Below are 26,568 nucleotides of genomic sequence, written 5' to 3' on the forward strand. Positions count from 1 at the left end.
GTGATGATGAACACTGTGATAGAGTGTTACCCCTTGTGATGATGAACACTGTGATAGAGTGTTACCCCTTGTGATGATGAACACTGTGATAGAGTGTTACCCCTTGTGATGAAGATCACTGTGATAGAGTGTTACCCCTTGTGATGATGAACACTGTGATAGAGTGTTACCCCTTGTGATGAAGAACACTGTGATAGTGTTACACCTTGTGATGATGAACACTGTGATAGAGTGTTACACCTTGTGATGATGAACACTGGGATAGTGTGTTACCCCTTATGATGATGAACACTGTGATAGAGTGTTACCCCTTGTGATGATGAACACTGTGATAGAGTGTTACCCCTTGTGATGACGAACACTGTGATAGAGTGTTACACCTTGTGATGAACACTGTGATAGAGTGTTACCCCTTGTGATGAAGAACACTGTGATAGAGTGTTACACCTTGTGATGATGAACACTGGGATAGAGTGTTACCCCTTGTGATGATGAACACTGTGATAGAGTGTTACCCCTTGTGATGAAGAACACTGTGATAGAGTGTTACCCCTTGTGATGATGACTACTGTGATAGAGTGTTACCCCTTGTGATGATGAACACTGAGATAGAGTGTTACCCCTTGTGATGAAGAACACTGTGATAGAGTGTTACCCCTTGTGATGAAGAACACTGTGATAGAGTGTTACCCCTTGTGATGATGAACACTGTGATAGAGTGTTACACCTTGTGATGATGAACACTGGGATAGAGTGTTACCCCTTATGATGAACACTGTGATAGAGTGTTACCCCTTGTGATGAAGAACACTGTGATAGAGTGTTACCCCTTGTGATGAAGAGCACTGTGATAGAGTGTTACCCCTTGTGATGATGAACACTGTGATAGAGTGTTACCCCTTGTGATGATGAACACTGTGATAGAGTGTTACACCTTGTGATGATGAACACTGGGATAGTGTGTCACCCCTTATGATGATGAACACTGTGATAGAGTGTTACCCCTTGTGATGATGAACACTGTGATAGAGTGTTACCCCTTGTGATGAAGAACACTGTGATAGAGTGTTACACCTTGTGATGAACACTGTGATAGAGTGTTACCCCTTGTGATGAAGAACACTGTGATAGAGTGTTACACCTTGTGATGATGAACACTGGGATAGAGTGTTACCCCTTGTGATGATGAACACTGTGATAGAGTGTTACCCCTTGTGATGAAGAACACTGTGATAGAGTGTTACCCCTTGTGATGATGACTACTGTCATAGAGTGTTACCCCTTGTGATGATGAACACTGAGATAGTGTTACCCCTTGTGATGAAGAACACTGTGATAGAGTGTTACCCCTTGTGATGATGAACACTGTGATAGAGTGTTACCCCTTGTGATGAAGAACATTGTGATAGAGTGTTACCCCTTGTGATGAATAACACTGTGATAGAGTGTTACACCTTGTGATGAAGAACACTGTGATAGAGTGTTACCCCTTGTGATGAAGAACACTGTGATAGTGTTACACCTTGTGATGATGAACACTGTGATAGAGTGTTACCCCTTGTGATGAAGAACACTGTGATAGAGTGTTACCCCTTATGATGATGGACACTGTGATAGAGTGTTACCCCTTGTGATGATGAACACTGTGATAGAGTGTTACACCTTGTGATGATGAACACTGTGATAGAGTGTTACCCCTTGTGATGAAGAACACTGTGATAGAGTGTTACCCCTTGTGATGATTAACACTGTGATAGAGTGTTACCCCTTGTGATGAAGATCACTGTGATAGAGTGTTACCCCTTGTGATGATGAACACTGTGATAGAGTGTTACACCTTGTGATGATTAACACTTTGATAGAGTGTTACCCCTTGTGATGAAGAACACTGTGATAGAGTGTTACCCCTTGTGATGAAGACCACTCTGATAGAGTGTTACCCCTTGTGATGATGAACACTGTGATAGAGTGTTACACCTTGTGATGAAGACCACTCTGATAGAGTGTTACCCCTTGTGATGATGAACACTGTGATAGAGTGTTACCCCTTGTGATGAAGAACACTGTGATAGAGTGTTACCCCTTGTGATGATGACTACTGTGATAGAGTGTTACCCCTTGTGATGAAGAACACTGTGATAGAGTGTTACCCCTTGTGATGAAGAACACTGTGATAGAGTGTTACACCTTGTGATGATTAACACTTTGATAGAGTGTTACACCTTGTGATGATGATCACTTTGATAGTGTGTTACCCCTTGTGATGATGAACACTGTGATAGTGTGTTACCCCTTGTGATGATGAACACTGTGATAGAGTGTTACCCCTTGTGATGATGAACACTGTGATAGTGTTACCCCTTGTGATGATGAACACTGTGATAGTGTTACACCTTGTGATGAAGAACACTGTGATAGAGTGTTACCCCTTGTGATGATGAACACTGTGATAGTGTTACCCCTTGTGATGAAGAACACTGTGATAGTGTTACCCCTTGTGATGAAGATCACTGTGATAGAGTGTTACACCTTGTGATGAAGACTACTGTGATAGAGTGTTACCCCTTGTGATGATGAACACTGTGATAGAGTGTCACCCCTTGTGATGAAGAACACTGTGATAGAGTGTTACCCCTTGTGATGATGAACACTGTGATAGAGTGTTACCCCTTGTGATGAAGAACACTGTGATAGAGTGTTACCCCTTGTGATGAAGAACACTGTGATAGAGTGTTACCCCTTGCAACGAGGAACACGCTGGAGTAGATGAAGAAGGAAAGAAGAGGCGTGGTGTGACCATGCTGAAACACGGATCAGGAACGAGTAGCGCAGCAGCTCACCGTGGTCCGTCAACAACGCTGTGTGTGTAAATGACGACCTGCATGTGGGCGACCATCTGTCCGTCGCTCCCAGCCAGTCAGCAAACCTTTCTCGCCTATACGGAGCCGGCCAGCAAGCTGGCTTATCGAATATCGCATGATGGACCAAGCACATCATCGACACAATTCCCATTTTGGCCGAAAGTCAATCGGAATTAGAATCTTAATCTGTCCTGGAGAAAGAAAATCCGATGAGCCACGAAGCTCTTGTTTCAAAGGCGTCCAGCAGCAGGCCCGCTGCTGGTGGCCCCCACCGAGTCGCCGCCGCGCCCTGGTCACGTGACGGCAGCGGCGTTGGTGGACCGCGCTGAGATCACGCCAAGTGGGATCGATGTCCAATATCAAACCTTCTTCTTCTTCCGTAGGAATCAATGGCAGCAGATTAACGATGTAATTGTAGATCCACTCGATTGTCTGTTCAGACGCACGGTGGATGGCGTTCGTTCCATTTTCCAAGCAGTGAAGGCGGCAGAGCAGTGGCGGAGTGTCCACGATGCCGCCGAGGGTTTGGGATTCGTGGCGGCACTCGCAAAGGCGAATCGACATCAAATTAAATCTGGGGGCACCACACCGCCCATACGAACGGCGCGACAACGGAACGGAGTCTCCCCGTGCGCGTTTCATAACGGAGACCCGAAAAACCCGGGGCGGATTCCGATGACGCTACCGCTGGCACCCGGAGTTTGGAACTGCGCCTGGCGGTGGCGGGGGAGCTGTGGTGTAGCGGTTAGCGGAGCCGCGCTACCGACCCGGCGACCCGACTTTGATTCCCGCTCACGGCCACCAACACCAGGGAGGATTATTTAAACCGATCCTGGGCCTCCACTAGGTCGGCTCAGGCTCAAATGAGTACCCGGTGCAGTGTGTAGTAAACATCGCCACTGGGGAGACAGAGGCGGTCGAGCGCGGTGCTGGCCACACACCCCATCGTGTGCCTTCACAGGCGCTCCCTGCTGGACATCTGTGGTGGGACAAAGAGCCTCGCAGCTCATCAGATTCCCAACCACTACGAAGACAGATTCGACTGCCAGCACTTGCCTCAACAGTCCATTAAGGCTACAAGGGGGATCTTTGCTTTTGGTGGCAGCGACGGTGGCGATGGCCTTGGTGGTGGTGACCCTGGTGGTGGTGGTGGCCCTGGTGGTGGTGAGTGGAGAGTTTCCCATACCTGGGCAGTGTGCTTATGACCGGCTACAGTTTAACAGCAGAGGTCTCACTCCGAATCAGTCGAGCGGCAATATCTTTTCATCGGTTGCGTAACGCTGTGTGGAAGCTACCTGGTCTGTTGCTCCGCACTAAGCTTCAGGTCTTCTCGGCCACGGTCATTCCCTCCCTTCTCTACGCTTGCGAAACGTGGACCCCTCTAATGGAACATCTTCGCCGGTTAGAAACGTTTAGGCTAGCCTGCCTACGATCCATCCTGGGTTTAACCAGGCTGGATTGTGTGAGGAGCTCACAAATCTTTGAAAGATCTGGGCAAGGTCCCATCGGTGAGCTCCTCCGGCAGGCAAGGCTGCGTTGGCTGGGTCATGTAGCCCGCATGCCCAGCCACCGCATGCCGAAACAGCTTTTGTTCGGCCTAATCGAGGGGGCTAAACGGGCGCAGCACGGGCTAGAGAAGAGATGGAGTGACGTGGTACAGGAGGACGTGGAGCTGAGTGGACTTGCCGATGACTGGTACCAGTGGTGTCAAGATCGGCCTCTGTGGAGGAGGCTCATGAAGGACGCTACTGGGAAGTTGGAGGCAGTCGCCCTCCAACAACAACGGAGGGCAAAGGAGCGACGCTCACAACAACGAGCGGAGCGCCGGGTGGCTAAAGCACAGCAGGTTGGCATAGTAGGGGGCACAGGTGGTGCATCAGCCAGTCATCTCAGTCATCTCAGTCAGTCGACCCGTGGCACCTGGGTCTGCCCTGTGACCTCCTGTCAGCGGGCGTTCGATACTTCACGTGGCGTCAAGGTGCACATGGCCTGGCACAAGCATCGTGGTGATGTCACCGCCACTTAGTGGCGAATGGCGGTTGTTGTTGTTGTTGGTGGTGGCCCTGGTGGTGGTGGCGACCCTGGTGGTGGCGGTAGCCCTGGTGGTGGTTGTGGCCCTGGTGGTGGTGGTGGCGACCCTGGTGGTGGCCCTGGTGGTGGCCCTCGTGGTGGTAGCCCTGGTGATGGTGGTCGTGGCCCTGGTGGTGGTGGCACTGGTTGTGGTGGTCGTGGCCCTGGTGGTGGTGGTGCTGTCGGCGCACTCACCTGGGGATGTCGTAGTGCAGCGTGAGGCATCCGTAGGCAAACACGACGACGCCGAGCACCGACACGGGGATGAGGAGCGCCGTGTAGACCCCGAGCCAGGCAAAGTAGAGGCCGATCTTCTCGCCGAAGTACTTGCTGCGGCGGGCGAGCAGCACGCCACGCCGGTTGGGGCGGGGGGGGGGGGGAGATACAATTACATAATATATACATAGAGAAGATATATCTTAAAATAAAGACAAAGCACGTGCGAGCGTTTCGTTTAACACGCGCAGGCTTTTCACGAGCAAATCATGACGAGTTACTAATTCGCCCCTTTGATGTGAATGTGCGTGGCGTGCGTGGGGCATCGGTTGTCACAGCCGCACGGCATCACCCCGGACGACACGCGCGGCACGGATGGTGACAGGGGGCGCTATGCGTCTACCGGACTCGGGCTACTCCGACCTATTCCAGTTGGTGCGTGCCACGTGGAGCTGGGAGCGGCGTCACGAGGACGATCATAGCGCAAGAGCAGCGGCAGTGGCGGCAGTTACAGGGCCGTAGAGTTACACAGAGAGCCATAGAGTTACACAGAGAGCCATAGAGTTACACAGAGAGCCATAGAGTTACACAGAGAGCCATAGAGTTACACAGAGAGCCATAGAGTTACACAGAGAGCCATAGAGATACACAGAGAGCCATAGAGTTACACAGAGAGGCATAGAGTTACACAGAGAGCCATAGAGTTACACAGAGAGCCATAGAGTTACACACAGAGCCATAGAGTTACACAGAGAGCCATAGAGTTACACAGAGAGCCATAGAGTTACACAGAGAGCCATAGAGTTACACAGAGCTATAGAGTTACACAGAGACCCATAGAGTTACATAGAAACCCATATAGTTACACAGAGAGCCATACAGTTACACAGAGAGCCATAGAGTTAGATAGAGAGCCATAGAGTCACACAGAGAGCCATAGAGTTACACAGAGAGCCATAGAGTTACACAGAGAGCCATAGAGTTACACAGAGAGCCATAGAGTTACACAGAGAGCCATAGAGTTACACAGAGAGCCATAGAGTTTCACAGAGATCCCTAGAGTTACACAGAGAGCCATAGAGTTACACAGAGAGCCATAGAGTTACACAGAGAGCCATAGAGTCACACAGAGAGCCATAGAGTTACACAGAGAGCCATAGAGTTACACAGAGATCCATAGAGTTACACAGAGAGCCATAGAGTTACACAGAGATCCATAGAGTTACACAGAGAACCATAGCGTTACATTGAGAGCCATAGAGTTACACAGAGAGCCATAGAGTTACACAGAGATCCATAGAGTTACACAGAGAGCCATAGAGTTACACAGAGATCCATAGAGTTACACAGAGAACCATAGCGTTACATAGAGAGCCATAGAATTACACAGAGAGCCACAGAGATACACAGAGAGCCATAGAGTTACACAGAGATCCATAGAGTTACACAGAGAGACATAGAGTTACACAGAGATCCATAGAGTTACACAGAGAACCATAGCGTTACATAGAGAGCCATAGAATTACACAGAGACTCATTGACTGAATCCCTATTCCAGCCACTAAGGCCCTATTTAAGCTAAGCAGCAGTTCTTTTACAAGGGCGTTGTCTATAGGCCAAGACCGTGGTGGTGATGATGATGATGAGGGTGATGATGATGATGATGAGGGTGATGATGATGATGAGGGTGTTGTGGGTGATGATGATGGGGGTGATGATGATGAGGGTGATGATGATGATCATGAGGGTGACGATGACGAGGGTGATGATGATGATGACGAGGGTGATGAGGGTGATGATGATGATAATGATGAGGGTGACGATGATGAGGGTGATGATGATGACGAGGGTGATGATGAGAGTGATGATGAGAGTGATGATGATGAGGGTGATGATGATGAGGGTGATGATGATGATGAGGGTGATGAGGGTGATGATGATGAGGGTGATTATGATGAGGGTGATGATGATGAGGGTGATGATGACGAGGGTGATGATGCCGAGGGTGATGAGGGTGATGATGACGAGGGTAATGAGGGTGATGATGAGAGTGATGATGATGAGGGTGATGAGGGTGATGAGAGTGATGATTATGATTGTGATGAGGGTGACGAGGGTGATGAGGTTGATGAGGATGACGAGGGTGATGAGGGTGACGAGGGTGATGAGGGTGATGAGGATGACGAGGGTGATGACAATGATGAGAGTGATGATGACGAGGGTGATGAGGGTGATGAGGATGACGAGGGTGACGAGGGTGATGAGGGTGATGACAATGATGAGAGTGATGATGATGAGGGTGATGAGGTTGATGAGGGTGCGTGTAACTTGCCGGATGAGGTCAATGGGCTGGTATTTGTAGAAGACTCCATAACTCGCCCACTCCTCGTACAGCACCTGGGATGGTGGCGTCGCAGCAGCAGGGAGCAGAGGCAGGCGAGAACGGATTATATCCATCAACACATTTGACTTGCGTCTCGTGCGCCACACTTTTGTCCCGCTGCTGTTTTTATTTTAATTTGTTATTTTAGTGACCCCCCCCCCTCCCCAAGGTCACTCTTGCAAATGAGACTCTCTGTGTCCCAGCCTCTCGAGATCTGCATCCCCACTTGAACGAAATTCAACTTGAACCTTGAACCCGACGCGAACGGCAGCGCTCTGTTCAGCAGCGCCTCGCGTGGCGACGTCGCTCTGCACCGCGGCCACCTGAGTTCGATCCCCACCCACGGCTCGAAGCGAATCGCAAAGGTCAGTCCCGTGACCTTGACCTTCCACGCATCACCATGCCAACTGGAAATCTCGTAGCATCGGTCACGTCCCAGGTGCATTTCCCTCCCCCATGTTACACGACAGGGAAGTCAGGGCGCGTACTGACGACGGTTACCACCCACATCGCGTTCGTGCTGGACAGGGCGCTACGATACATCCGAAATAGAAGAGAGGTGCGCGGCGCGTGATGGAGCCATCACAGCGCACGAGCCTCGAGCGCGCCTGTTCACGAGCACGCGTGGGGATGTCTCCGTCAAAGTTGCGGCAAGGGCTGCAACAAAAACAAAGACCCCCCGTGTAGCCTCAACAAACTGTTGGGGCAAGTGCTGTCAGCGAGCAGCACCTGTGAAGGCCGGCACGGCACGCGAGGGGGTGGGTGGCCAGCAACCACGCCCGACCGCCTTTGTCTCCCCCAGTGGCGAACTCAGTGGGCAGTCGTCGACAGTATGCGACGCGGTACAGAGTCACAGCCGCCAAATGTGGGTCCTGTGTGTGCGCTGAACTTCGTTCGCACCGCAGCGCGCGTAGCCAACCGTGCTGATGGGAGGTGCCGGAGACCTCCCCTCGTGCAAGTTCGCTGCCACAGAGACCTCGTCCCGTGTCCCGCACTCGTCCAGCAGGAGCTCGAACCGGGTCTTGGTACCCAAACTCCCCCCCTCGATTCCAGCCGACACGCGGCCCAGCGCCGCAGCGCGACGCAAGAGACACCGGTGACACTGCTAGAGCCGTATTGGGTACATGACAGAGGGGAGCGGAAACAAATGACGGAGTTCGTGGTGGACACCCACGGGGCTATCTTTCCCGCGGATCGCGCTGCTGATGGTGATGGTGGAAGTCGACGCCTCTCTCGCGGCTCTCGGCACGTTCCCACGATCGCCGTGGATCGATCGCGACGGGACGCGGCTTCTAAGCGCGAGCTGGAGACCAGCAAGCCGGATATGTCACTCAGTCTCACCCACAGACTCACCCACAGCCTCACCCACAGCCTCACCCCCAGCCTCACCCACAGACTCACCCACAGCCTCACCCACAGCCTCACTCACAGCCTCACCCACAGCCTCACTCACAGCCTCACCCACAGCCTCACCCACAGCCTCACCCAAAGCCTCACCTCCAGCCTCACCCACAGACTCACCCACAGCCTCACCAAATACCTCACCCCCAGCCTCATCCACAGACTCACTCACAGCCTCACCCACAGCCTCACCCACAGACTCACCCACAGCCTCACCCACAGCCTCACCCAATACCTCACCCCCAGCCTCACCCACAGCCTCACCCACAGCCTCACCCACAGCCTCACCCACAGACTCACCCACAGCCTCACCTCCAGCCTCACCCACAGACTCACCCACAGCCTCACCAAATACCTCACCCCCAGCCTCATCCACAGACTCACTCACAGCCTCACCCACAGACTCACCCACAGTCTCACCCACAGACTCACTCACAGCCTCACCTCCAGCCTCACCCACAGACTCACCCACAGCCTCACCAAATACCTCACCCCCAGCCTCACCCACAGCCTCACCCACAGCCTCACCCACAGCCTCACCCACAGCCTCACCCACAGCCTCACCCACAGACTCACCCACAGCCTCACCCACAGCCTCACCCACAGCCTCACCCACAGACTCACCCACAGCCTCACCAAATACCTCACCCACAGCCTCACCCACAGACTCACTCACAGCCTCACCCACAGACTCACCCACAGTCTCACCCACAGACTCACCCACAGCCTCACCTCCAGCCTCACCCACAGACTCACCCACAGCCTCACCAAATACCTCACCCCCAGCCTCACCCACAGCCTCACCCACAGCCTCACCCACAGCCTCACCCACAGCCTCACCCACAGCCTCACCTCCAGCCTCACCCACAGACTCACCCACAGCCTCACCAAATACCTCACCCCCAGCCTCACCCACAGCCTCACCCACAGACTCACCCACAGTCTCACCCACAGCCTCACCCACAGCCTCACCTCCAGCCTCACCCACAGACTCACCCACAGCCTCACCAAATACCTCACCCCCAGCCTCATCCACAGCCTCACCCCCGCCTCACCCCCAGCTTCACCCCCAGGGGCCCTAGACTGGCGACAGAACTGTGACGCGTACCTTTGCACGTGAATGTGTGTATGTGTGTGTATGTGTGTGTATGTGTGTATGTATGTGTGTATATGTGTACGTGTGTGTATGTGTGTGTATGTGTACGTGTTTATGTGTGTGTGTATGTGTGTGTGTGTCCGGCAAGTGGGGAGCGATAGTGTAGCGGTTAGCGCGCTGCGCTATGAACCTGGTGACCCGAGTTCGATTCCCGCTCACGGCCAACACCAGTGACGATTATCTGAACCGGTCCCGGGCCTCCCCTAGGTCGACTCAGCCTCAAATGAGTACCTGGTGCGGTGTGTAAACATTGCCACTAGGGAGACAAAGGCGGTCGGGCGTGGTGCTGGCCACCCACCCCCTCGTGTACCGTTCCGGCCTTCATAGGTGCTCGCTAACAGCACTTGCCCCTACAGTCTGTTAAGGCTATATGGGGGATCTTTGTCTTTGTTTTGTGCCCGGCAAAATAACCCCCTACCTCCTCGTGGTGCCGGACAGGCAACTCTGTCGTGGACAGTGCTGTGGGGGGAGGTCCAATTTCGATTGGCTCCTCCCCTCATGGCATCTGTGTCCACCACAGGGGCTAAACGGGGGCTCTGGACAGGTGCGAGGGGCTGGCAACCCCTCCACCTTCAATTAATTACCACTAAACCACGAATAAAGTATTTAACTAATAAGCTTGTGCCGGACACCCCGGGGGGCCAGGCGTCTATGACGTCTCCTGGCCAAACCCCAATTGGCGGAGCCAGGAGATTGAATATCTACCCTCGGGGCTCCTCCAGAAACAACGAAAAACCACTACGGGTGGCCACATGGAATGTTCGAACGCTCACTGCGGAGGAGAGGCTGCCACTCTTCTGTCGGGAGCTGGACCGGTACCGCCTGGATCTATGTGGCATTCAGGAGGTCCGGTGGACGGTTCTGGCTCCTGCCACCATGAGGGGTGGACAGTCCTCTACTCGGGGCAGCAGACTGGCAAACAACAGGGTGTGGCTCTTCTTTTGAACAAAAGAATGAAGGGGGCGTGGGAGCGTGGCGGTAAGGTGTGGGAAGCTGCAAGCCCCAGGCTACTTTGGGCTCGCCTTCCCATCAACCGGAGGCGAGGAATGGTGGTCGTGGTTACTTATGCCCCCACCGAAGATGAACATCCGTGGAGGGATGCAGGCAAAGCCGATGAGTCAGATGCCTTCTATGACCTCCTGTCACAGGTGCTGGCTAAAGTGGCCCCTCGGGATAGAGTCATCATGTTGGGTGACTTCAATGCCCGAGTTGGTCATTATGCTGGCACCTGGTCTGGAGTGATTGGAGGGCATGGGCCAGATCAGCTCAATAACAACGGTAGGAGGCTGCTAGATTTTTGTGCAGCCCATGGGCTTGTAATTACCAACACACTGTTCCGGCATCGGCGCATCCACACAACATCATGGATGCATGCCGGGTCCAAGCAAGAACATCTGCTGGACTACATAGTGACGGACCAGCGGATGCGAGCCCATGTCCTTGACACCAGGACCTACCGTGGAGCTGATCTGCCCTCTGACCATCGACTAGTCATCTGTAAGATGCGCCTGCCATTCTTCCACTCCGGTGGTGGGTATACACCCAGGACCCCATTCCAAACTAAAGTGGCCTGGTCTCAGTTATCTGATGAAAGTTGCAAGCGAGAATTTCATCATTGCTTGCGGCTGGGATTGGCATCGTCCCCGACTCCTCCTGATGTCGAGGGTAAATGGGCGAGGTTTAGGACTGTGACTCATGCAGCTGCAATGGTTGCTTTGGGTACGCGGTCCAGACCTCCCCAGAGTCACCTGGCTGACAGAAGAGGTTTTCAGGATGGTTGAGAAAAAGCGACAGGCCCACTGTCATCGGCTACAGAATCCCACGTCAGAGAATGAGGAGGCTTACCGCAGCCTTCGCTCGGAGGTTCGGAGAGCCGTGAGGCGCTGCAAGGATGGGTGGTGGTCGCGGGTTGCAGAGGAGATGGAGTCTGCCTCAGTGGCCCGTGATCACAAATCTCTATTTAACTCCATCAAAAAAGTAACCTGCAGCGCCACACCTATTACCATCATTAGGGGAAAAAACGGTGATCCAATCTCCGTCCCCCAGGAACAGGTTTGCAGATTTGCTGAGCATTTCTGTGAGGTCCTGGGGGAGGGAAAATCCCTCAGCCAGGAAAACATCATCGCACAAAGTGAGGATGACCCTGCTGAGGCTGCGGTGCCTCAAATATTGGAAGAAGTCACCCCCTGTGAGTGGCTGGCTGAGGTGCCATCTGTTGAGGAAGTACTGAAGGCGATTCGGAGTCTGAGACCAGGAAAGGCAGCGGGCAGAGATGATCTCCCAAGCGAAATGCTGAGGGAGGGTGGCGTTTGTGCACGGACTGCCCTGTATGGCATCGTGACAACAGTCTGGACCACTGGACGGTTTCCGCAGGATTGGAAAGGGGGACCGCACAGACTGTAACAACTACAGGGGCATCTCACTCCTCAGTGTGACTGGAAAGGTCCTGGCAAGGATTATTCAGCATCGCCTTGCCAGGCACGCTGAGGAGAGGCTTGCTGAGCCCCAATGCGGTTTCTGGAAAGGGCAGTCCTGCACAGATGCCATATTTTCTGTCCGTCTGCTACAGCAGAGGTGTAGGGAATTCCAACAAGACCTACATCTCTGCTTTATTGACCTGGTCAAGGCCTATGATACCATCAGTAGGCCTGGGCTCTGGGTTTTTCTTCGTGCTTTTGGAGTACCTGACCCTCTGCTCACGATCATTAAGGACCTTCATGATGTTGAGCGGGCCCGGGTAAAACTACGTGGCCGGGAGTCAGAGCCATTCTCTGTACACCTTGGGGTGCGACAGGGATGTCCTCTGGCTCCCACATTATTTAACATATATTTTGACCACGTAGTTCGTGAAGCCTTCAATAGCTGTACCGGGGGAATCTCCGTATGGTACAGTTATAATGGGAGGCTGATCGATGCCCGGGTGCGGTCAAGGGATGGCTCCCTATTACTCAACCACGTTATGTATGCTGATGATTTGGTAATAGCTGCTCATTCAGAGGAGGAGTTGGAGACGCTGCTGCTGAGACTGGAGCGTGCCACTAAGAGGTGGGGCCTTACCATCAGCCCCACCAAAACTAAGCACCTGCCTGGGTATTTTGTACCATCGGACACTCCACCCCCTTAAGTCCCAATCGGTGATGGGGCAGTTGTGGAGCGAGTGGAGAGTTTCCCATACCTGGGCAGTGTGCTTATGACCAGCTCCAGTTTAACAGCAGAGGTCTCACTCCGAATCAGGCGAGTGGCAATATATTTGCATCGGTTGCGTAACGCTGTGTGGAAGCTACCTGGTCTGTCGCTCCGCACTAAGCTTCAGGTCTTCTTGGCCACGGTCATTCCCTCCCTTCTCTACGCTTGTGAAACGTGGACCCCCCTAATGGAGCATCTTCGCCGGTTAGAAACATTTAGGCTGGCCTGCCTACGATCCATCCTGGGTATAACCAGACTGGATTGTGTGAGGAGCTCACAAATCCTTGAAAGATCTGAGCAAGGTCCCATCGGTGAGCTCCTCCGGCGGGCAAGGCTGCAATGGCTGGGTCATGTAGCCCGCATGCCCAGCCACCGCATGCCGAAACAGCTTTTGTTCGGCCGGATTGAGGGGGCTAAATGGGCGCGGCACGGGCTAGACAAGAGATGGAGTGATGTGGTACAGGAGGACGTGGAGCTGAGTGGACTTGCCGATGACTGGTACCAGCGGTGTCAAGATCGGCCTCTGTGGAGGAGGCTCGTGAAGGACGCTACTGGGCAGTTGGAGGTAGTCGCCCTCCAACAACAATGGAGGGCGGAGGAGCGACGCTCACAACAACGAGCGGAGCGCCGGGTGGCTAAAGCACAGCAGGTTGACATAGTAGGGGGCACAGGTGGTGCATCAGCAAGTCATCTCAGTCATCTTATTCAGTCGACCCGTGGCACCTGGGTCTGCCCCGTGACCTCCTGTCAGCGGGCGTTCGACACTTCACGTGGCCTCAAGGTGCACATAGCCTGGCACAAGCGTCGTGGTGATGTCACCGCCACTTAGTGGAGAATGGCGGTTGTTGTTGTTGTGTGTGTGTGTATGTGCGTATGTGTGTGTGTATGTGTGTATGTGTGTGTGTATGTGTGTATGTGTATGTGTGTATGTGTGTGTGTATGTGTGTATGTGTGTGTGTATGTGTGTATGTGTATGTGTGTATGTGTGTGTGTATGTGTGTATGTGTATGTGTGTTGGACATATTTCGCACCGTACGTAGCCAATCGTGCCAATCGAAGGTGCGGGGTAAGGACGACAGGCGACACGCAACAATCAGTTCTCGAGAAATGAGTCTGTGAGTCTCGATGGTGATAATGATGATGACGATGTAAAAGTGCATAGCTCCAGTGGCTTCCTCATGTCGGGAGGAAGGAGCGTTGCAGACAAACAAACCTCTGACAACTCACTGCGAACCCTTCAGCAGGTCTGCTCGCCTGCATTGCCCGAAACGTCGCCTATCACAACGCCACAGCGCGTCTTGACGAGCGTGTCGAGTTGTGTTGACTGTTACCCCCGACTCATCATCATCATCATTACCCTCGTAATTTTCACCGTGTGAGTGTTTTTTTAAAATAATTCTACAGTCTCTGTATATTTAGATAAATATTCAAGATATCCCACTGGCACGCGCGTGTTCCACGTGCCAGTGCGGGTAGGGGGGTAGGGGGAGGGGCGGTGGGGTTATGGGGGAGGGGCGGGTGGGGAGGTTTGGGGACAGGGGATGTCACTGGGAGCGCGCGTAACAGGACCTGGGCTCCAACGGGGTTCGGGATTTAAAAATAAAACGGAGGCCCCTTGCTCGTGGGGCACACGGATTTTTTTTTTCCGGGCGAGGCACGCTCCGGCTGGCCTATGTACAGTGAGGGAAAAAAGTATTTGATCCCCTGATGATTTTGTACGTTTGCCCACTGACAAAGAAATTATCAGTCAATAATTTTAATGTTAGGTTTATTTGAACAGTGAGAGACAGAATAACAACAACAATCCAGAAAAACCCCTGTAAAAAATGTTACAAATTGATTTGAATTTTAATGAGGGAAATAAGTATTTGACCCCTCTGCAAAACATGACTTAGTACTTGGTGGCAAAACCCTTGCTGGCAATCACAGAGGTCAGACGTTTCTTGTAGTTGGCCACGAGGTTTGCACACATCTCAGGAGGGATTTTGTCTCACTCCTCTTTGCAGATCTTCTCCATGTCATTAAGGTTTCGAGGCTGACGTTTGGCAACTCGAACCTTCAGCGCCCTCCACAGATTTTGGATGGGATTAAGGTCTGGAGACTGGCTAGACCACTCTAGGACCTTAATGTGCTTCTTCTTGAGCCACTCCTGTGTTGCCTTGGCCGTGTGTTTTGGGTCATTGTCATGCTGGAATACCCATCCACGACCCATTTTCAATGCCCTGGCTGAGGGAAGGAGGTTCTCACCCAAGATTTGACGGTACATGGCCCCGTCCATCGTCCCTTGATGCGGTGAAGTTGTCCTGTCCCCTTAGCAGAAAAACACCCCCAAAGCATAATGTTTCCACCTCCATGTTTGACGGTGGAGATGGTGTTCTTGGGGTCATAGGCAGCATTCCTCCTCCTCCAAACACGGCGAGTTGAGTTGATGCCAAATAGCTCCATTTTGGTCTCATCTGACCACAACATTTTCACCCAGTTGTCCTTTGAATCATTCAGATGTTCATTGGCAAACTTCAGATGGGCATGTATATGTGCTTTCTTGAGCAGGGGGACCTTGCGGGCGCTGGAGGATTTCAGTCCTTCACGGCGTAGTGTGTTACCAATTGTTTTCTTGGTGACTATGGTCCCAGCTGCCTTGAGATCATTGACAATATCCTCCCGTGTAGTTCTGGGCTGATTCATCACCGTTCTCATGATCATTGCAACTCCACGAGGTGAGATCTTGCATGGAGCCCCAGGCCGAGGGAGATTGACCGTTTTTTTGTGTTTCTTCCATTTGCGAATAATCACACCAACTGTTGTCACCTTCTCACCAAGCTGCTTGGCAATGGTCTTGTAGCCCATTCCAGCCTTGTGTAGGTCTACAATCTTGTCCCTGATATCCTTGGAGAGCTCTTTGGTCGTGGCCATGGTGGAGAATTGGAATCTGATTGATTGATTGCTTTTGTGGACAGGTGTCTTTTATATAGGTAACAAGCTGAGATTAGGAGCACTCCCTTTAAGAGTGTGCTCCTAATCTCAGCTCGTTACCTGTATAAAAAACTCCTCGGAGCCAGAAATATTTTTGATTGAGAGGGGGCAAATACTTAATTCCCTCATTAAAATGCAAATCAATTTATAACATTTTTGACATGCGTTTTTCTGGATTTTTGTTGTTATTCTGTCTCTCACTGTTCAAATAAACCTACCATTAAAATTATAGACTGATCATTTCTTTGTCAGTGGACAAACGTACAAAATCAGCAGGGGATCAAATACTTTTTTCCCTCACTGTATAGTCCAGAGAAGCCCCATGCACCCCTCCCTCCCTCCCACATATTGTCATCCAAAACATCAAGGAGCATAAAGCACCACCACCTCCACCACCACCTCCACCACCACCACCTCCACCACCACCTCCACCACCACCACCACCACCACCTCCACCACCACCACCACCACCACCACCTCAACCACCACTACCTCCACCACCTCCACCACCACCACCACCACCACCACCACCACCACCACCTCCACCACCACCACCACCACCACCTCCACCACCACCACCTCCACCACCACCACCACCTACACCTCCACCACCACCACCTCCACCACCACCTCCACCACCACCTCCACCACCACCACCTCCACCACCTCCACCACCTCCACCACCACCACTACTACCACCACCACCACCTCCACCACCACCTCCACCACCACCTCCACCACCACCACCACCACGCGAACTCCGCTCGTCCTCGCAAGTTGCGGCTTTTGGCTGCGAGCCAGCGAACAGAGACGGTGGCCACCGCATCGTCATCGCGCGGCTGTCTGGAACGCTCTCCCTTCCGATATTAGGAGGCCACTGGAGCTCCGCACGTTTACATCTCGATTGACAAACTAATTTCTTTAGAAATGCTTGTTAATGTTCAGTTTACTGTCCTTCCCACGGTTGGTTACGTACGGTGCGAAAGAAGTTCAACATACAGCACGTAACCCCGCCCAGTCCACATCACCACCCACACCTCTACCCGGCCTTCCACGTCAACTCACGACGCGTCCACATCCAACCACCCTCGCCTCTCGCCTGTCGGCGATCTCTCCCATCCCGTCACCCCCACTGCCACCAAACCCTGCCGCTGATAGACTCCCGCACTCCAATTACCCCCCTGCCCCCCCTCGCCCTCACCCCCCCTGCCCCCCCCCCCTCGTCCCCACCCCCCTCCCCCACGTAGACGCACGCTCCCAGAAACAGCTGTCGGTGTCGACCCGCAAAGTGGACATAGCCGCCTCCTCGTTCGTGAAAAACTATTTTTAATCCGTAACATAATATTGACGCTAAGCATCACAAAATAAGTTGCTTCAATTATTCGCGAAAGCATCCGACTTGTGGGTGGTGGGGGGGAATGTGAATTTCCTTATTTTGTTAAAGGAATTATTTTTTATTGTTCATTATTGTGACGCGTAGAGAACTCGCTGCATGCTCAGGGCGGGGACAATCCGCACAGCTGTAGATCGTGAGACCTACTTGCTGTACCGCTTTTTGCAGGCACCTTTTACCGCACGTGCTCTCTTTCTCTCTCTCGCTCATCCTTCGTAATTGACGTTGTATCCGTAGCTACACATCTCGTTGCACGAGCGAGTTAAGGACTAGCCACTTGCCTTAGTCCAGCCGTGGCCGACCGGCGTCTCCCGAGCCCCCACGCGGGATGGCTCCTTGATCTACCCACGTGGAGGGGCATCACACCACGGGATTGATCCACCCACGTGGGCTCTACCGCGGGGCATCACACCACGGGATTGATCCACCCATGTGGGCTCTACTGGAGGGGCATCACACCGCGGGATTGATCCACTAACGTGGGCTCTACTGGAGGGGCATCACACCGCGGGATTGATCCACCCACGTGGGCTCTACTGGAGGGGCATCACACCGCGGGATTGATCCACCCACGTGGGCTCTACTGGAGGGGCATCACACCACGGGACGCGCTGCTACGACAGTGGTAGCAAAGGATAACGAATGTCTCCCGTGGCGGGACAAAATGTCAATATATAAATATACATACACACACTCGGCTCTTTGCGGAACCCACCGCTAATTTTCGGCTCTTGGCCACCACGGTTGAGTCATCAAGGAAGTGACGATTGAAGGCCGTCTAGGACCTAACGCAATGCTCACAACCATGAAGGGTATCGACGGTGAGCTCAACAAATGGGAATGAACTCGGCTGAGAAGTTGTGCCGTGCTGGAGATGAATCTCGTTCACAAGTTCGTTGGTGGCTGCTGCTGGGGCCACAACACCACAAAACCACAAAACCACAACACCAAACTCGACGCGCTCGTCAATAACACTGTGGTGTCGCCGCAGACGGTGAAACATAAAATACAACGTTTCGGACAATAGCCCTACTTCACAGCACAAAAGAGAGGCCAGTAGAGGTGGATAGAGTGGATACTACCAGTTGGATACTACGCTTGCCTTACACCATGGGCCTCGTGTTGAACTTCTTTCGCACCGTACGTAGCCAATCGTGCTAATCGCAAGTGATGAGAATTTTGAACACAACGCTTTCTCATGACACGCTTTCAAGTCGGCACGTGGTTAGTTGCGTAATTCGTAGCTCAAACGGTAAACAGAAACATCCTTTGACAATTCCTCCACTTGACTCACCCATACACGTATCTCAAAGTAACACGACACTCACAGTAACCGTGGTGTATCAAGACTGCAGAAGTGTGCGTCTGACTGGGACCCCCCCATCCCCCCCACATCGTAGAGAGAGGGATTGCTTCCTTGTCTGCGAGGTCTGGCAGCTCGCCAGCACTGATGCAAGAAGCGAGCCTAAGCCCTGCTGATGAGACGGCATCACGTCTAAACCGGTGCGGGTTTGTGGTTTCACTCGAAATCGGTGTTCCGGAACTGATGCGCCTCCAGGAGGGCCGGCCCGCGCAGCTGAGATGAAGTGGCTGTAAGAATGACTGTGAGTTCAGAATCAGAATGTTGATTCATACCGGAGGAGGAATCCGATGAGCTATAAAGCTCTTCTTCACAGAAATCCAGTAGGGGCACGGGGTAAGAACGCCACAACAACAAACAAAAACACGATGGTAGTACAAGAGAGGTAAATAAATCACCCAAACGCCTACAAATACAACAACTAAACCATCCCCAATCCTACCAGGCAAAGCCCACTGAGGTATGAACTTATTTTTTTAGAAGCGACCTGGCCACAAATGATCGCTCAACAAAGTGGCCCGTCATTTGGACATTTATAGTACCAAAATAATCTAAATAATCTCAATGCGTGTATCTAAATGTGGAGGGGAAAACCGAAGGATCCGGAGAAAGAAAATATCCAGGCGACCACGCGGAGAGAGAGAGAGACACCGCCAAGTCCAAATATACAGCAGCAGGCGTCAGGGTCGGCCGAGCCCCCGACATCCTGCATAGGTAGTTAACATCTTGTCACCGTATGTGGAGAGATGGACATATGATGGAGGCGCAGTGTTGTCTGCGAATTTATCTTGAATGTAGCGGCAATCTCATGCAGTCTTAAATCGATGCGTTGCGGGTGCACGCATCATGATCGATGGTTAAGCTCGATTGACGAACTCATTGCTTGAGAACCGATTTTTGTGTTTAGTTTGTTGTCCTTCCCCTGCACTGCCGATTGGCGCGGTTGGCTACGTACGGTGCGAAAGAAGTTCAACATGCACACACACACGCACACCCACGTGTCCTGCAACTTCGGTGGCAAATTACTGAGGCGCTGGCTCGGCTCTGCAGCTCGTTCAGTATGCAGCTGTTAGTCGTCACACCGACATCAGCAGCAGCAGCAGCATCACACACCTGCTCTCCTGTCTCTCGACTGGCTACCAGTCCAGCACCGAGTGGACTATAAGATCCTGCCCTTACAATGCGCTCAATGGGTTAGCCCCGCAATATTGGCAGGAACCGATCCATCTTTATACTCCAATCAGGTCCCTGACATCTTCGGATCGTCTTCTGCTAAGGACTCCGAGGCTCTGTTCCTGCAGGGGTCATCGGGATTTTCCCCAATGTGCGTTTCCCAAGCTTTGAAACGCCTTGTATGAACGTTGAACTTCTTTCGCACCGTACGCAGCCAACCGTGCGAATCGGAGGTGCTTTGCCTTTGCTAATAAGGCAATCCGAATCGTTAGCTATATTTACGTCCGGCTGAAATTCTCACCTCTGTGAACTCACCTCTGCCGCCTCGATCTGGCCGTCACCCTACGGGTTTTGTGTAATTTCTGGCTATCCAGACGCGGTGGCGCATCGCGATCTACGGATGAAATGCCCCTTTACAAAAGTACTTATTGTTATTATTGTTATTATGACTACTGTATGCCCGAGACGCTGGCTATGTCATTCTGGTGTTCAGGTAGCTGCCACCTACCGGACTTTGAAGTACTGTAAGCACATTGATATGAGCACCGTTACAAATAAGAACATTCATTACGTAATATATTTAACAGTTCATTTCACAAAACATATTCAGTCTAATAATCCTGATTATGATCACATCCTTTTTCATCCTTCAATAACTATAACGAACAACGTGGTAGACATTCAGGCATTGCCCCGTGTGGGACGAGGATGATGATTGTAATGATGGGTCACCGCCATGGGCATTGTGCATCAGCACGAGGTGTGTACGTAATAGCACACGCGGGGTCAGTAGTTAAACACCCCGTGGCTACACGCAGAGGTATGCACAGCGGGCCCGGAGCAGCCCATTGATCACCACCCCCCCACCCCCACCCACAGTGTCCCGAGCGAGTCCGCAATCTGCCTGCCTGAGTTTCTATACGCATGTTAAGAAACCCATGCGTTTAGAATCTAATTATAATCTAGACTTTAGATTATTTAGATAGTTTGGCTGCTCTACATTTGCACATGATAAGCCACTTCGATGAGCTATCATTTGTGGCCAGGTCACTTCAGAGAAATAAGTTAACACCTTAATGGGCTCTACCTGGTAAGATAAAAAGAGTTTAGTTGTATTAATTTATCTTTTTTTAATTATCAGTGATTTGTTTACCTTTCCTATACTCTTGCACTCCTGTCGTGTTTGTGAGTTTTGTGATTGTTGTTGTAACGTTCTGACCACGTGCCCCGACTGGGCATCTGTGAGTGAAAGAGCTTCATAGCTCATCGGATTCCCCCGCCTGCAGTGTAAACGAATGTTCTCGCGAGACTCGTGTCTGCGATCTCCTGTCCGAGGATGCGCGCGATCCATCACCCACCGCGCTCCTTCACAACAAATCGGTTCGCTGCTCATGCTGCAGCGGCGTCGAGGTCAAAAAATAAAGAAATAACAACAGCAACGAACTCAACACATCCGTCAATAACAACACCGCCACCGCTGTGCCTTTAAAGTTTATCAATGTTGTGGCTGGGCTCTCCAACACGCCGGTGTTGCTGTACTAGTGACGAATTTGACCCTTTTATCTTGCAACAAAACTGACATCTTTTTTTACAAGGAGTCATGTTTGCATTGACCACAATACCTGCGGTCGGAATGCAAACAAAAAACATAGCTCTGATAATGTATGCACTGTCCTTGAAATTGATTGGTCCGCACCCGAGACAGCTTTCCTTAGAGCCTAGTCTCACATGGTGTTGGACCAGATGACGCCGTGGTAGTCACCTTGCCAGCCACTGGATCGTCCGTGAGACGAGTCTCAGCGCAGCCAGGCCCCGTTCCCAGCGAGGACTTCGTGCAGCCTCGCCTCTCCACGGCTTCCCGCCCATCCGAGCCGAACCGTGAGTACGCAAGAGAGAGTTGGGATTTAGGGTAAGATCCTAGGGAGTTTGATTCTAAGGGGACGAGGTAGATCGGGTTTAGACCATCGGGAGATAGGTTAGACCTGTCCTGCTGACTCATACTGATTTGGGTGATAGTAGCGCGCAGACACGCAGGGAATAAATCGTGAGTGATAAATAAACCTTGTCGTGTGGTTTCTGCGAGTGTGGAACGGGCGCATGGTGCTGTGAGTCTGCTTGTCGTAGTACGGGGATTTGCGCGCGGGTAACTCTGTTGAGGCGGCCATTGTGTGCGCGTCCGACCGGGGTTCCTGCGTCATTATACCCTGTGTTTGCGCGCGAGTGTGTATTTACCCACGTGTTTGCGCTCGCCCCTGCGTGTAACTCGTGGTTAGCGTGTGCGTGTGGCGAGCGGCGACGGACTCGTACAGGGGCACGTGAGGTTACTCATCCGCCCTTGTGTTTAAGGTGTGCGTGAGGCAAACGGGCGGCGTACACGCGAGATTATCCTTACGGCCTTTGTTCAGCGTGTGCCCGCGGTGAGCGATGGTGGACTCGCCTGGGTACACGTGGGATTATTCATACAGCCCTTTAAATAATCTCCGAGACAACCCCCCAATCGGCTACGCGTGTGCGAGTGACGTCCCTGCCCTCTGACCCCCGAACCCCGTCTCGCGCGTGCGATTGGTGTGTCGCCCTACGACCGACTCCGAATCCCCGCCCCGCAGCCCTTTAAACAATTTCCATTGCCCGCCCTCGGTGGCAACGCGTGTGCGAAGGACGTCATTGCTCTCTGACCCCTGACCCCAGGTTCAGCACGTGCGAGTGGTGCGCGGGGTTGTGAGCGGATACGTCGCGTTTGAGTGGCTGAGAAGCGACGGATTGACTCCAGGCAGTCGTGCGCCAGCCCCGAGCTGTGCCCCCAAACAGGACCCGCGGACCCGAGGGGCTGCGGCCGCGAGGAGGGGAGCCGGGGAGCGGCAGCCCTCTCCCCACGAGCTCTCACACGAGCGAGGAGTCCGGAGCCTGCAGCCCTCCCCCGGAGGGGGAGCCGAGGGCCCGCGCCCCCCACACTTTGGTGTCAGAAGTGGGATTCGAACCGACGCCTCCAGGGGAGACTACGACCTGAACGCAGCGCCTTAGACCGCTCGCCTTTTGGCGTCATCTGGTCCAACACCATGTGAGACTAGGCTCTAAGGAAAGCTGTCTCGGGTGTGGGCCAATCAATTTCAAGGACAGTGCATACATTATCAGAGTTATGTTTTTTGTTTGCATTTTAGACCGCAGGTATTGTGGTCAATGCAAACATGACTCCTTGTAAAAAAGGTGTCAGTTTTGTTGCCAGATAAAAGGGTAAAAAAACAATTATCATATTTTGCTACTGGCAAAGCAGGTTCCAATGGTAGTGACGAATTGGCCACGTTCTGTTTACATGACAACCCTTACTAGTTGGCTGTGTCGGGTGGTGGCGAGTTTTAACGACACATTTATATATTTACGCGATGTAACACAAAAACCTCATATATTTGTTTGTTTTAAGGCCACAGTGCGATTGGCGAATGTTTTGAGATTTGCTGTTGTTGATTGTAAACATAGAGAGGCGTCGTGGTGTTTGGCTGTGGTGCAGGTAATGAGAACTTAGACGAAGAAGATGACGATGTATGCAGGAGAGCCGACGTCACGTGACTCATGTTCAAGAAAGTCTCGCATCGGGGACGTTTGGCCAACGTAATGTGTTTGTCGTTTTCACACGGAAGGGAACTCGGGGAATCTGGAGGAGGCACGCGCATTACGGTACGAGAACAGGATACTCAAAGGTTCGCACACGCGGGTACATGAACCCATGAACCCTATTGCCACAACCTGGCCATCTTGCTGCTGCTGCTGCTGATGACGATGTTGGTGATAATGTTGCTGGTGATCATGATGATGAAGATGTTGATGTAGATGTTCTTAATGCTGATGTTGACGATTTAGTAGATGTGGTTTATTCTGATTATGTTAATGATTAAGTTGTTGGTGATGATGATGTTGATGATGATGATAATGTTGGTAGTGGTGATGCTGATGACGGTGTCGATCATGATGACATTGTTGATGCTGCTGATGCTGCTGCTGATGATGCTGCTGATGCTGTTGATGATGGTGTTGTTGGTGATGATATTGATGATGGTGCCGATCATTATGATGCTGCTGTTGTTGATGTTGTTGATGCTGCTGATGATGCAGCTGAGTGTGTGTGGGTGTGTGACGCGGCCCTGCAAAGGCAGAGGGGTCTATGACACCAGAAGACGTCTGGGGCACGGCGTGTCCCGGGCCTCCAGGGAGGGAGAGCGACAGGGACATGAGAGTGAGAGAGTGATAGAGTGAGAGAGAGTGAGAGAGATAGTGAGTGAGAGAGAGTGACAGAGAGAGGGAGAGAGAGAGTGAGAGAGTGAGAGAGAGAGTGAATAAAGAAGCAATGAAGACGTGGATGGAGCGAGGGGCCTGGAGAGAGGTGGGAGTCCAAGAAGAGAGATATGATGATGGGGGGAGGGAGACGTGGGAGGAGAGGGCCACACACCGTGCTACCAACTCGCAGATCTGCGTTCGATTCCCGTCCGTGGCCAACGCCAGGAGCGAACCGATATTCTGAACCTGATTCCATGGGGGGTGTGGAGGGCCATCCGAAACCAACCTTGCACTGATCAGGGTGGTGAAGTATGGTCGTACGACCCGCATCATCGACACGACGTCGTTAGAGAGAGAGAGATGCCAGGAGAAAGAGGAGAGGCTGGGGTGCTGTTAGCGAGTAGGAGCTATGAAGGCCAACACGGCACGCAAAGGGGTGGGTGGTTAGCACCACGCCCGGCCGCCTTTGTCTCTCTAGTGACGATGTCTATACATTGCACCAGGTACTCATTTGCGGTTGAGTCGACCTCGGGGAGGCCCAGGACCGGTTCAGATAATCTCCACTCGGATTGGCGGGAATCGAATTCTGGCCGCCGGGTTCGTAGCGCAGCGCGCTGACTGCTCCATTATCGATCTACACTTCGATTCCCCATACGGTACACACACACAGTACATACATACACACAGTACACACACACACAGTACATACACACAGTACACACACACATAATACACACACACGGTACACATACACACAGTACATACACACACAGTACACACACACAGTACACACACACACAATACACACACACGGTACACATACACACAGTACATACACACAGTACACACACACAGTACATACACACGGCACACACAGTACACACACACAGTACACACACACATAATACACACACACGGTACACATACACAGTACATACACACAGTACACACACAGTACATACACACACAGTACACACACACACGGTACACACACACATAATACACACACACGGTACACATACACACAGTACATACACACACAGTACATACACACAGTACACACACAGTACATACACACACAGTACACACACACACGGTACACACACACACAGTACACACACACAGTACATACACACACACAGTACACACACACGGCACACACAGTACACACACACACGGTACACATACACAAGTACATACACACAGTACACACACACAGTACACACACAGTACATACACACAGTACACACACAGTACATACACACATACGGTACACACACACAGTACATACACACACAGTACATACACACGGTGCATACACACACACAGTACATACACACACGCACAGGAGTCCAGCAGCGAAGCATTGCAGCAATCCCAGCATGCTTTACGATGCCAAGATAACATCACCGCCCCCACCACCATAATCAAATTCATCATCATTATCATCATCAGTTTTGATCGATCCACTTCTGGATGAAGGCTTCGCCAGGCTGCCTCCATGTGTCACGGCCCGGTGATGTAACAATCCACAGTATGCCGACACACGAGCCATCATCCCGATCATCCCTGCCAGGCACGACACCTAATGCCCAAGGCTCGCTTACGTAACCGTTTGAGTGGCGTCGATAAGGTCTGCGTGTGCTCTCGACGCCACGTGCATGCACCTCTTTCTGTCTCTCGGTGCAATTCCAAGGTCGAGCGTGGATCTCTCCAGCACGGACCTTTAGCTGTTTTTAGTTGTCGTTGGTAGTTGTCAGCCTTAGTTTAATAACGTCGTCAAGTTCATTCATTCAGCCAGTTTTGCTGTTAACTTTAAACGCCGGCATGCTCGAAATTGCGATGCGTGAAATGCAGTCAGACGCACTCAGCCTTAAACAATGCAACTACAAAACCCTGATGATGCAGCTTGGAGAGCAGAGTGGAGGTCACAAGAAGTCACAAACATGTGAAAGCCAAGACGACCCAGAAGATCCCTGCATGACGTCGATCTCCCCTGAATCTTCTGGGCCACAGGCACTAAACTGCATCATCCCCAGCAGGAGCAGCAGCAGATGCGGATACCTGATGATGATGATGATTCACACAATTGGATATGTACAAAACTCTGTGGTCAGTACGGGGAGA

At 52.1% G+C, this 26,568-nt stretch overlaps 1 protein-coding gene across 1 annotated transcript in view; it reads right to left on the reverse strand.

The window, feature by feature from the left end:
* LOC116944545 (anoctamin-1-like) overlaps positions 1–26,568 on the reverse strand; it is a 74,306-nt gene that overhangs the window by 32,591 nt on the left and 15,147 nt on the right. The window contains exons 9-10 of the mRNA XM_076068631.1: positions 7,476–7,544; positions 5,127–5,257 (exon numbers count right to left, since the gene is read on the reverse strand). Of these exons, the coding sequence (XP_075924746.1) occupies positions 5,127–5,257; positions 7,476–7,544 (200 nt within the window). The remainder of the gene's footprint in view (positions 1–5,126; positions 5,258–7,475; positions 7,545–26,568) is intronic.

This window comes from Petromyzon marinus, chromosome 21 (assembly GCF_048934315.1).
Source record: "Petromyzon marinus isolate PM22_M1 ecotype Great Lakes invasive population chromosome 21, UKy_Petmar_22M1.pri1.0, whole genome shotgun sequence".
Taxonomy (NCBI): domain Eukaryota; kingdom Metazoa; phylum Chordata; class Hyperoartia; order Petromyzontiformes; family Petromyzontidae; genus Petromyzon; species Petromyzon marinus.